At 34.3% G+C, this 12263-nt stretch overlaps 1 protein-coding gene across 7 annotated transcripts; it reads left to right on the top strand.

Moving 5' to 3' along the window:
- On the top strand, nucleotides 1–11745 carry LOC147291499 (disease resistance-like protein DSC1). Of its 7 annotated transcripts, XM_086235164.1 has the most exons (11): nucleotides 2737–3228; nucleotides 3373–3890; nucleotides 4001–5102; nucleotides 5403–5720; nucleotides 5815–7182; nucleotides 7351–8048; nucleotides 8297–8381; nucleotides 8715–8877; nucleotides 9627–9700; nucleotides 10185–10256; nucleotides 11378–11745. In XM_086235164.1, exons 2-6 carry the CDS (start codon nucleotides 3376–3378, stop codon nucleotides 7918–7920), a joined length of 3873 nt encoding a protein of 1290 aa, XP_086091290.1. In that variant the 5' UTR covers nucleotides 2737–3228; nucleotides 3373–3375; the 3' UTR covers nucleotides 7921–8048; nucleotides 8297–8381; nucleotides 8715–8877; nucleotides 9627–9700; nucleotides 10185–10256; nucleotides 11378–11745. The 7 variants fall into 7 exon arrangements, with proteins under 7 accessions (XP_086091289.1, XP_086091290.1, XP_086091292.1 ...); XM_086235163.1 differs by lacking the exon at nucleotides 2737–3228 and adding an exon at nucleotides 1–71 and having other exon boundaries at nucleotides 9627–10256; XM_086235166.1 differs by having other exon boundaries at nucleotides 9627–9687; nucleotides 10185–11745.
- Nucleotides 11746–12263: the final 518 nt, after the last annotated feature.

Genomic DNA, 12263 nt, shown 5'->3' with positions numbered 1-12263 from the left:
TCTCATTATCATCTTCATCATCATCAAACTACCCACCGTTGCCGCCTCCGACGCCATTGGACTTGAGTTACGTGAGTTTGTTCTCTTTTTTTTTTTTTTTTTTTTTTTTTTTTTTTCTGTTTTTTCTCCTGATTTAGGTTTGCACAATCTCTTTGTTTTTTAGTGTTTTGATTAGAATTTGTATGTGATTTTTTTTATCTATGGATTGATTTGATAGATTATGAATTTGTGTTTGTGAATCCCCTTGTTTTCTTTGCAACCCATGTGTCTGCAACTCCAATACTCCTTGAACAAGAAAAAAACTTTAACAAGCAATGACAAATTTGCTAGAGAATTAAGAGTATGATTTTTGAGTGTTAAGAGTTATGACATCTGGTTTGCGATAGGTTTTCTGATGCCATGTTCAAGGTCTAATTTTCTCCCATTGACTGCAACACAATATGGTCGATATTAATCTTGTGTCCCTACTCTTCTATGTCTATAGCTATGTATATATATGGCACTAGTACTTGTAATTTGGGTTACAATTCTTTCTGTAATTATACTTGTAAATAAGATATAAAATCACTAGTCCATTAATCTAAAACAAGAAGGGCTAGAAATTTTTCTGTAATTATACTTGTAATTTTACCTGAAGTAAAAGCCCACTTTGCCCCGTGCTTGTTTTAGAAGGGTGTCATTCTTTCCTCTTGTGGGGTAGGTGCAAGAATAGGAAATTCGATTTTTTGGAATGGCTCATCATTGCACTAATAGGTGCTGAAATTCTTCTCTGTCTTTACAACATTGTCCACAGATCAGCACTTGCTTTGCTTTAGCACTAACGAAAATGATCTAATAATTGAAAATTGAAACATGATGTGGGTGCTTCCACATGACTGTACAACGAGGTTTGTTTATGGGTTTTGGTTCTTCATTCAGTGGTTGTAATATATGATGCAGACGCAAATAGCAGAGTTAGATAGAATTTCAATATTTTTTGCAATCCTTTGATTATTTTATTAGTACCTTATACTATCGTGTAATGTTAATTATTTTATTTTATAATATAGTATAGCATCCTTTCCCTAAGGGCACTTTAAAGTTTAAATAGTGTGGTTGTTGTATTCTTTTACTACTTTTGTATAGCCTCTGAGCTCCGTGAACCACTTACAAGTTAGAACGCATGCACATATATATGTCACTTTCTAAGCTGTCTTCCACAGCTTCACAATAATAGAAGCTAGGGTCATGTATATATATTTAGGTTGCAAAAAATAAAAAGTAATGTTATATAAATATACAGAATAAGAGTATATGAAATTTTGGTTCAATGATTTATTACTAATAATTTACTTCATCGGACCATTATTCAAAACCCCTTCAGATCACATGATAGATTTTGGACCCAACAGAACATGGTGGTACAGAAGTACTTTGCATAATTAGCACACTAAGTAGTTCGGAAATTCTATAATGACTGCAAGCATACAATGCCTACAGAGTCTTGACCGTTGGATGAGATATATTTGATCTAACGGATGAGAAAAAAAAGGGCAAAAAAATGGTAAAACTTGTTTACCAGTTCAACAGGTTATTTTTTTTTTTTTTTTAATGTGGAGGCATTGTATGCCTCCAGTCATGATAGAAGGTCCCGTTCTGCTGTTGACAATCCCTGTAAAAAAGATTTAAAATGGATCTTGAACATTAATTGTGAAATAGAAATACAAGACCTGTACTTTCTAAAAATTTAATTAGAAAATGCTACAGTAAAAGGCGAAAACCAAGATTGGTAATTAACTATAAAACCTTAAACCAAATTGTACAATGGAATTTTTTTTTTTTTTAGGATAATTTTACAATGGATTAGATATCCATTACCTAACTAACACAATTTACTACAAAGATTCCACAAGGCAAAAGTATTCTCGGTCAAAATTTGACATGAAATCTGATATTTGGCAAATTCAAATAGAGGAACACAAATATAAAACTGCTTTACTGAACCATTTGGGCACTATCATCAATGGAATGTTATGTCTTTTGGTCTAAAAAATGTACTTTATGAAATTCAAAAGATAATGAACGATGATATTTAATAATTATTGAAAATTCTTAATTGTTTACATTGATAATGTTTCTAATTTTTTCTCAAATTAAATTCAAAACAACACTTTAATACCTTCAGACTTGAGAGAGGATATAAAATTACACATGCCCTAATGAAAAGCTTTTGGTGATCATTTTCTCAGAAGACTAATCTTCTTTCATATGGTTTGATTTAATGATGCCATTGTGAACTCAATAATTCATTGAAGTAAATCCAAAATTTAAATGTGTTGTCTCTTATATATCCCTCATGTTGAGTCCCTTGGACGAGCATTACTCCCAAAAGGAAATATCTCAAACTTAAAACAGAATAGACCAAACTGTATGTTCTGTTGTGACATTCCAGCAGAACATTAGGAATAGATTCAAATGGTGGTCTAAATTCAATCCTTGGGGCTTCGAGAGCATTTATTCAAATACAATGTTAACAAATAGCTACTACTAAACCCTGTTTTTTTTTTTTTCCCCAAATCAATTGAGATTCCAACCACTCAATTTCATTAGCAAAAGTCTCTACACGCATTTGCATTTTGTATGAAAGGTCGACCCATGATGGGTTAAATCACTCAATTTCTTCAGCAATAGTCTCTCCACTTATTTTGATTTTCAATGCATGTCTCTCCACTTATTCCGACACAACAATCATGGGGATTGGCTGCAATCATCTCCACCAAAAATATTCCCTTTAGGTAATAAAGAACAAATTGTCAAGTGGTGGTCTAACTAAGTTCAATGCTTCAAGAGCATTCAAAGACGATGCTATCAAATCACTACTACTAAACCCGGTTCTTGTCCCAAAAAATAATTGAGATTTCAACCACTCAATTTCTTCAACAAAAGTCTCTCCACGTCATTTTGATTTTGAATGGGAAGACTCTTGAGTGGTTAAATGCGACAAAGTAACCATGGAGACCGCAATCATCTCCATAAATTACTTTAAGATTTTGAAGAAAGCAAAAGCACTTTGCCTTCCTTTAAAGAGTGCAAGTGTTGAAGGAAAATTGAGAGGTTGTTTAGAGAAAAACACATAAGCTTAGAATTAGACACTTCGCTACTCCCCTCTATATCTCTCAAAATATTTATATCTATAATTTTACTTTCCCAGTTTCTGGTTCTAGATCTTCTGATTGAAGAACAAAATTTGTAAGTTTTTTATTTTAGTAATTTAAATTATTTTCATGTGCTAAACATTTAATAAGTTTTATTGAGATTTGGTATTTAAAAGTAAAAAACCATTTTGTTAATCTTCTAATGTTTAGTAATCATACTATGAATATGGATTTGCAGGTTATGAACATGGATTTGCAGGTTATGAATATGGCTTCTTCTTCTTCTGCTGTCATCCTCTGCCCTCAAGAAAAGTATGATGTCTTCCTTAGTTTCAGAGGTGTGGACACCCGCGATTATTTTACTAGCCATCTTCATGCTGCTTTACTTGAAAATAAAGTTGAAACCTACATGGACTACAAACTTGAGAGAGGAGATGAAATTTCACATGCCCTAACCAAAGCAATCGAGCAATCGAAGGTGTCAGTGATAATTTTTTCAGAAGACTATGCTTCTTCAACATGGTGCTTAGATGAAGTTGTGCATATACTCCAATGTAAGGAATTATATGGACAATTTGTTATACCAGTTTTTTGTGGCATCAATCCATCACATGTAAGGAAACAGGAGGGAAGCTATGCAGTTGCATTTGCGCGCCTTGAACAATGTTTCCAGGACAGGATGGACATGGTGAGCAAGTGGAAGGTTGCTTTGACAAAAGCAGCCAGTCTATCTGGATTTGATTCGAATACAATTAGGTAACTCAATTAAATTTTTTTTTTTGATCATTTGATTAATAGAAGATTACTTAGGAAATGTATATATACTTACTAACTATAATTAATTTATCCTTCTTCATATATGTCAGGCCTGAATCCGAATTAATTGAGACAGTTGTCAAAGATATTTTGAAGAAATTGAATCGTAAATCGACATGCGATTTAAAAGGCCTGGTGGGAATTGAAAAACATATTGAGAAAATTGAGTCATTATTGTGCATTGACTCACTTGATGTTCGCACTTTAGGTATTTGGGGCATGGGTGGTATTGGCAAGACCACCCTTGCTGATGCGGTATATCAAAAACTCTCTTCTGAATTCGATGTTTGTTGCTTTTTGGCAAATGTCAGGGAAAAATCAAAGAGTCGTGGACTAATTGATTTGCGAAATGAACTTCTTCATGCACTACTAAATGAAGAAAATATAAATGTCGCCACTCCCTCTTTAGGATCACCTTTTATTAAAGATAGACTTCGCCGTACAAAGGCCCTCATTGTTCTTGATGATGTGAACACTCCAAGCCAATTAGAATATCTAGCTGATCTAGCTAAACAACTACTTGGCACTGGAAGTAGATCCATTATTACAACAAGAGATAGGCGTCTACTTAATAAAAGAGTTGATGATGATTACATATACGAGGTTAAGGGATTAAATTTTGAAGAAGCTCTTCAGCTCTTTCATTTGAATGCATTCGGAAATAACTCTCCTTCAGAAGAATATATAGAGTTGTCAAAAATGGTGGTAGATTATGCTAAGGGCGTTCCTATAGCTCTTAAAGTTTTGGGGTCCTCATTTGGTAAGTGTGACGACAAAGAAGAATGGATAAGCAACCTGAATAAATTGGAAAAAGTTCCTAACCCAGAAATTCAAGAACTCTTGAGAATAAGTTACCATGGATTAGATAAAGACGAAAAGAAGATATTTCTGCATATCGCGTGTTTATATAAAGGGGAGACTATAGAATATGCAAAAAAAATGTTAGATTTATGTGGTTTCTTTGCGGCTGCAGGAATTAGAACTCTTCTTGACATGTCTCTCATATCAATAACATATAACCAGCTATGGATGCATGATTTGGTACAACAAATGGGTTGGGAAATTGTTCGCGAACAAGGTGAAGAAAAGCCTGGGCAACGCAGTATATTGTGGAGCCCTGAGGATGTCTGTCATGTATTGAAAAACAAGACAGTAAGTGCTAAATTTTTTGCCTTTCTAAAAAAAAAAAAAATGTTGCTTGAATTTTGCATAGGAAAAACTTATTTTTGATATACTTGTGGATATGTCTACAAATGTCGTTTACAGTAAATATTTTTGGATATATAGTGTTATTGACACTCCAAAAAAGTCATCCTGCACTCCAATTATAAAAACACATAAGAGAAAATTTGTAAATGTTGAAGTGCAGGATGACCATTTTGGAGTGCCAATAACACTATCCTTTTTGGATACTTTCCTAATTAATATATATACTTTGCTCTTGATTTTCAGGGAAGTGAAAATGTTGAAGCAATATTCCTAAACATGTCTGAGATTGAAGAGCTAGAGTTTAACCGTAAAGCCTTCAAAGGGATGTATAATCTAAGACTGCTAAAATTTTATAGTTCTGATAATGGTCCCTTTACCAAGAAGCAGTACTGCCATGTGTACCTTCCTGATCAAGGTCTTCGTTCTCTTCCTGATGCCCTTAGATATATCCATTGGGAAAGATGTCCTTTGAAATCTTTTCCGTCAAAATTTTCTCCACATCATCTTGTTGAGCTTATTATGCCGGATAGCCAAGTTGAGAGACTTTGGGATAAGGGACAGGTATGATTATTTTTTTTTCTTGTTAATTTAAAATGTAGTGCAGAAAGTTATTCATGCTAAATTATTCTTACCATTCTTCTTTAATTTGTTACAGAATATTAGGAACTTAAAAAAGATCATTCTTAGTCGATCCAGGTACTTGATTGAAGTTCCAGATTTATCTCGATGTCAAAATATGGAGGAAATTGATCTTAGCTACTGTACGAGTTTGGTTGAAATTCCTTCATATCTTGAATATCTTGTGAAGCTTAAGATTCTGTTTTTGGGAGGTTGTTCGAATCTTAAACATCTTCCGGAGATACCAACTAGGTGTGAATATTTAACACTATATAATACTGCCATAGACGAATTGCCTGCATCAGTTGGGTTGGATGAAAAACCTTATACAGTGTTTCTTACTTCCTGTAAAGAACTCGAGTATCTTTCAAGCAGCACTCTTAATCTAAATGGCTGCTTATCTCTTGGCAAGGTTTCAGAGCTTCCCAGGCAAATAACAACTTCGAATTTGTCTCAGATGAGCAGGGTTTCTGAGGTGCCCAGGCAAAAAACAAGTTTAAATTTTTCAGAGATGAGCAGGGTTTCTGAGGATCCAAGTCAAATAACAAGTTTAAATTTGTCAGAGATGAGCAGGGTGTCTGAGCTTCCCAGAAAGACAACAACTTTAAACTTGCCTCAGATAGGGATAATGGAGTGTCTCTCTGGTCGGGTTTCATTTGATCTGAAGCATACAAGAAGGCTTGTGAGTCTTCCATCCAAAATTTGTAAGTTGCAATGTCTTGGTCAAATTTATCTCTTGGAGTGTCTGAAGCATCTTAAATTAAGTGGGCTTGAAAATCTGATTCGGCTATCCTCTACCATTGGAAATCTTGTTGCGCTTCAAGAATTACACCTACGTGTGTGCGAAAATCTTGAGTCTGTCCCGAACAACATCTACAAATTAAACAGTCTTAAATTTCTCACCTTTGAGGGTTGTTCGAGACTCAAGAAATTGCCTCCCTTCTCAGTTGGTTTGTGCTCTTTGGAAGAACTAAACCTCGGTGATTGCAATAATATCACATTAGAAATCCCTGATGGCCTCATTAGCTTATCCTCATTAAAAAGATTAAATCTCAGTGGAAGCAAGATCGAGAGCTTACCTACAAGCATCAAACAAGCTTCTGGGCTGAAGTACTTAAACTTAAGCAATTGCATTAGCCTTCGATCCTTACAATTGCAAAAGCTCCCATTGCTTCTAGAACGTTTGGACGCACATGGCTGTACATCATTGGAGACAGTGTATGGTTCCATTACTACTACACTCACACAAGGTTGGGATCAACATGGAGTTTGTGGTCATCAACTTATATTTTCTAATTGCCTTCAATTAGATCAGAATGCACTAAGCAACATATTAATGGTTGAAGCACGTCTTAGAATTATGCGAATGGCAACTGCACCACTAGAAGAAATATACCATTACAAGGTATCTCTCTCTCTCTCTCTCTCTCTCTCTCTCTCTCTCTCTCTCATACACACACACACAACACACGTTCATGTCACTTGTTAAATTAATGTGTTTAGCTAACAAATTAAACTTTTAGAGCAGTTGCAATTTTCTCATTAATTACATGTCCATCAATATATGGTGCAGGATGCTCCTTCAGTTAGTATTTGTTGTCCTGGAAATGATATTCCGAAGTGGTTCAGCTTTCAAAGTGAGGGTTCCTCCATAAGTACCAAGCTTCCTTCACATTGGTTTGATAAAAACTTCTTGGGCTTTGCTCTATGTGCTATCATTAGATTCCACAATTATAATCCTTGTGGCTACGGTCTTGAATTCGGATGTAAATCCCATTTTAAAACCAATGATGGTGAAAGCCTTGAATTCAATAGTTACTTGTATGGTTTGGGGGATTCGGACGGCAAGAATCAAAACAGAACTGTCAATTTTGATCACGTTTTAGTGTGGTATGACCGCGCTCTGCCGCCTAATGAATTCAAAGGAGATCAGACTTTCCCAGAGAGAAATTTAAGAGGAGAACAAACTTTCCCAAAAAGATTAAGAGGAGAAAATGGAGAAAAAAGGCCCACTACTTTTAACAATGTCACCGAGGCCTCTTTTAACTTCTACCCTATAAATAGGTTTGGTCAACCTGTCTCCAACATGAACGTATACATAAAAGAGTGTGGGATGTGTCTGTTGTATGGCCAAGATGATTAGAGAAATTTGGGGCCATCAAAGAAGATGTTACAGCACTTTGGCATTTACGTACGTTCAAGGACCATTGACGTACACTATCATGTTCAAGGACTGCATTCACACAAGGTTGGCAACAAGTTCCTCATAAGGTCTGCACATGTCTCTCTCTCTCCTCACTTATGGTTATTAAATTGCATAAGTAGGTCCCTAGCACCGAAATTTAAATAAAAAATACACTAATGTAATCTTAATTAACCATAATTCATATCTTAATTAACCCACCCATATTACAGTAAATATCTGATCATGAAGTTCACTTGAAGCTTTCCTTTATACACTACAAGAAAAAGGACTTTGGGCACGAAATCAATTTTTCACTTCATTCTGACTTTTGCAGGTGTACCTTGGTGTATTGTGTATAGTGGCATGAGTTGGCTGGTGTTAAGGCTACAGAAATACAAATGGAGGTGTTGTGAAATAAGGTATGTAGTTTGATAAATTATTAGTTAAGGGTGTAGTTACTGAAGGGAAATAATGCAAATATACGGTACCTACCAAGGCTACAACAATGTGGCCGTGCATATGTTAATTAACTGAAAGAATTATGACATGTTTGGTATTTTTCTCAAAACTCTTTTTCCTTTCCAAAAAGAGAGATAAATTAAAAAAAAAAAAAAAAAAAACTTGTTTCTCAACCCCTTTTTCGAAAGTGAGTTTCCAGAAACAAAACTCAAAAAGGCATGTTTTCCAAATATGATAAAATATCTTTTTTTTTTCTTTTTTTCCTTCTAACGTGTTTTCTTTTCTCACGCTAGCCGCATCGTTTTCTCTGCTCCACGGAAGCTTGCAATCTTTCTATCTTCTCTCATCTTCAATTGAGATCTCTTTGTTCTCTCTCTCTCTCTCTCTCTCTCTCTCTCTCTCTCGATCTGCCTCAGTCAACGATCTCTCTACGCTTCTTCCAGTTCAAATCACAAGGTAAGATCTAAAGTTAAAAGTGATTTTGATTATTGGGTTTTGAGGTTAATTGTTCTGGTTATTTTGTGTATAGTTTATTGATTTTGAATTTCTTTTCTCTAATTTTGATTACGTTTAGGTTTTTATTTTTTATTTTTAAGATCCATTGACTTTTTTTAAAAAAAAATAACCAAACTAAATGGCTTAGGTATCAAGTGGGAAACAAGGCATTCATTTGAGGCAAAAACCTCTTCCACTGTTTGAATGCCCACCCTCACCCAATATTTATTTTATCAAACTGTGACTGCATAAAAATTACACAAACTATGACCGCGTGACAAATGGAACTTAATTCCTTAATTGTTATTTGTTAATGTTTTTAATTTTTATTTAGGACTTACAATTAGTCTCTAGACAAGTCCTAAATTCTTAGCTAGTTGAGTTACGTTTGAGTATGACATCTTTCAGAATTTGTATTTTCAGCTAATTGATTTATTAGCAAGCATACGATAATACTTGTTTATATTGCAAATTAAGAATGTTTTGTGAGATTCTTACACATTTCATATTAACTAGCTTCTTTTTCATCGAGAACATTCACAAATTTAAGATGTTTTCGAAAATGGGTTGTGAAATGAATTTTAAAACTTTGGGCTTTCAAAAGAAAATGAGTTGTTTTATAAAATGATTTCAAAGGAAATGTTTCAAAGTTTATTTTTGTCCACTCACTGAGATTGTTCTCATGTTTTGTTCTTAACGTCTCCTCCCAGGTAGTAGAGATTGTTGAGGTCGGACCCTTAGCACATTGAGGCATCCCTTCGTTCGTCATCGGTATATTGATATTGTACGCTCAATGTCGTTCCATATATTCATTTAGTTCATGTTATGGTTTTATGAGTGGAACTCTTTGTAGTTATGCTCTGATGATTAAATTAGCATAGATATTATTTGGTGGGTCTGAGACCCTTTGGTTTATTGTTGGATAAATGTTGAGATGAGAAATTGGATTGTTTTTGGATGTTGATAATATATAAGTGTTTATCTTTATGTTTTTACAGGTGAGGATAGTGTTTATTCTTTTCGTATAATTCTTCATAAATAATGTATATTTGGATTTTTGCATAATATGAATTACTTATTTCTATTTCCCCTGTGAACTGAAAATATAGTGTGGATTGGTTCTTTGGTTGAAATAATTACTAGGATTCATATTTGAATTTTTTAAGTCGAGCTAATTCTTTTTGTAGGGAAACTCTTATTGGCTGGAAATTCCATCTTTCATATGATTATTTTAAGTCAAGGTAATTCATATTGACTTATTTTTGCAGGTTATTGAAGTAATACAGGCTACACGGGTACAGGTCATTGATTATTTTAATTCTTGCTAATTCTTTCCCCAGGTAAATCATATGACACCCTCATTTTAATTTTTTTTAAGTCTTTCTATTGTGTTTTGTACTTCTATCTTCTCTTTTTTTTTTTTTTCTTATATATAAAAAAGAAAGAATTAATTAATGACTTTTGAAAACAAGTAAATAGAACCAGGTTTCATGGATTGAGGACTGTGTTAAGCTAAACGGTTGAATTATGTGATCCATGTTATCTATTCCATTGGACATGCCTGTAGGGTGTATGCTTCTCATTTAGTTGTTTGTCACATTCAATGATCCCATTAAGTGTCCAAAAAAGTATATGATAAAGCCCCAATAGTTAAAAGCTAAACAGTTCTGTTGTATTTGATTTTTTTGTCATCTTTTGCCATTCAAAAAGAATTCTCTTCTTCTTCTTGCTTGTTTCTGGTTGAGTAACATGCTAGATTTTATTGACAAAAAAAAAAAGCATGCTGGATTTTAGTTAATTTAATGAACAGTTCTATAGTATATGATTTATTTATTCTGACAAAAAAAAAAAAAAAAAGAAGAAAAAGTTCTTTTGGAAGATGCTAGACTTACTGTCAATTTTTACAAAATTTTTGTGACGCCGATAATTCGACATTGAATTATGTCAAAAACACTTATTATTCTTTATTCACCTGATTTTTATGTTCACTAAGAGCCTCTTAGGTTCCTGAGGGAATGATGGAAAATAGAACTTCCGATAATATTTATGGTTGACTTTTTTCTGTTTCAAAGGAAAATTAACTATTGCTTTTGGTCATCTTCATTATTTATGGAATTATTGTCTTATGCTCTGTTTTATATGTTTTCTTGTATATCTCATGCTCTATTTGGTTGCTTCGTGAAACAATAGAAGTGCCTCCAACAGCTAATAACAAATAAAGGACATTAATAAGAAAATTCATTAACACTGTTATTGTGATTTCCTAATAGAAATTATAGAATAGAGTGAACAACTGTAAGTTCAATTTTTGTTTGTGGTGTCTTGTGCTGCTTCTGTTGCAACTTGCGAATGGTACCTGCATTGTGACTGGCTTTACTCTTCTTGTAAGGACATTGGGTTCTTCTCCATTCATTGTGATTCGTGGTTTAAACCTCTAGTGAATGAAATTTTGTTTATGCAGGTGCTTGAATTCAACAAGGACATGCTGCAAAACTTGTATTGGAAAAGGGATAGCTGCTCTAAATGTTCAGGATTGTGCAATCAAAACTTCCAAGTCCACATTAGGTTAATGTAGATATCCATTGCAAATACTGCTCATTATTGACCTCAGTGAAATTCATATGACTTATATGGTTGTGCTCATTATACTGCTCATTAGACTAAGTTATAACTTATATGGTTGTGTTCTATTCTGTGGAACAGAAGCCAATCAGCCGAACAGCTTCTTGTAATGGGCTTTCTTTACTTGTGGTTTTGTAATTGTCTTTGATTCCAGACTCTGGCAAACTCTTCCCTTTCAAACTAATTTATCTCCTGGAGTTCTTTTCAGTATCCACTCACCAAACTAATCTCTTCACGGTTTCAAATCCTATCAATATGGGCAAGTGACAGAACTTAGTGGTTACTACTTTTCAAGGCATGCAACAAATCTAGTTTCCTCTCCTGTGAATGAACACAATCAACCGGAATGGGACGGATAATTTGTCGGTATTTTGCAATCTCATGTGCACATGGCAACCTGTGTGTGTTGTGCGATGAAGGGTGCAACTGCATGTTAAGGCCACATGTTAACATGGCCAACTTAATTGGCTCTCTTCGACTCACACAAATTGTCTTCAAGGCCAAGGTAGATACAAAACATTGCACCTTCTTCAACTCCTCACGGTATGTACCTTGTGTTGCAACTCTAATAAGACATGAATACCTACGATATTTCAGAACTCCTTTGGCTAGTTTCAACTTGTTGCTTCTATTTTGCAAGTGCCCTTTTCGTCCTTTTCATATAGTAAGGAATTAATTGATGGGAAAATAGATAAGGAGTTCTATGGAATCTTATGGAGTAGGGC

This window comes from Dryas octopetala, chromosome 3, assembly GCF_963921425.1.
Source record: "Dryas octopetala chromosome 3, drDryOcto1.1, whole genome shotgun sequence".
NCBI classification, from domain to species: domain Eukaryota; kingdom Viridiplantae; phylum Streptophyta; class Magnoliopsida; order Rosales; family Rosaceae; genus Dryas; species Dryas octopetala.
Note: the sequence above shows the minus strand (reverse complement) of the source record. Positions and strands in the feature narration are given on the sequence as shown.

Coding starts and splice junctions, on each gene's coding strand:
- LOC147291499 (XM_086235163.1), top strand. CDS start 3,376: ATGAACATGGATTTGCAGGTTATGAATATGGCTTCTTCTTCTTCTGCT. Junction 3,891..4,000: donor TTTGATTCGAATACAATTAG/GTAACTCAATTA, acceptor CATATATGTCAG/GCCTGAATCCGAATTAATTG. Junction 7,183..7,350: donor AAGAAATATACCATTACAAG/GTATCTCTCTCT, acceptor TATATGGTGCAG/GATGCTCCTTCAGTTAGTAT.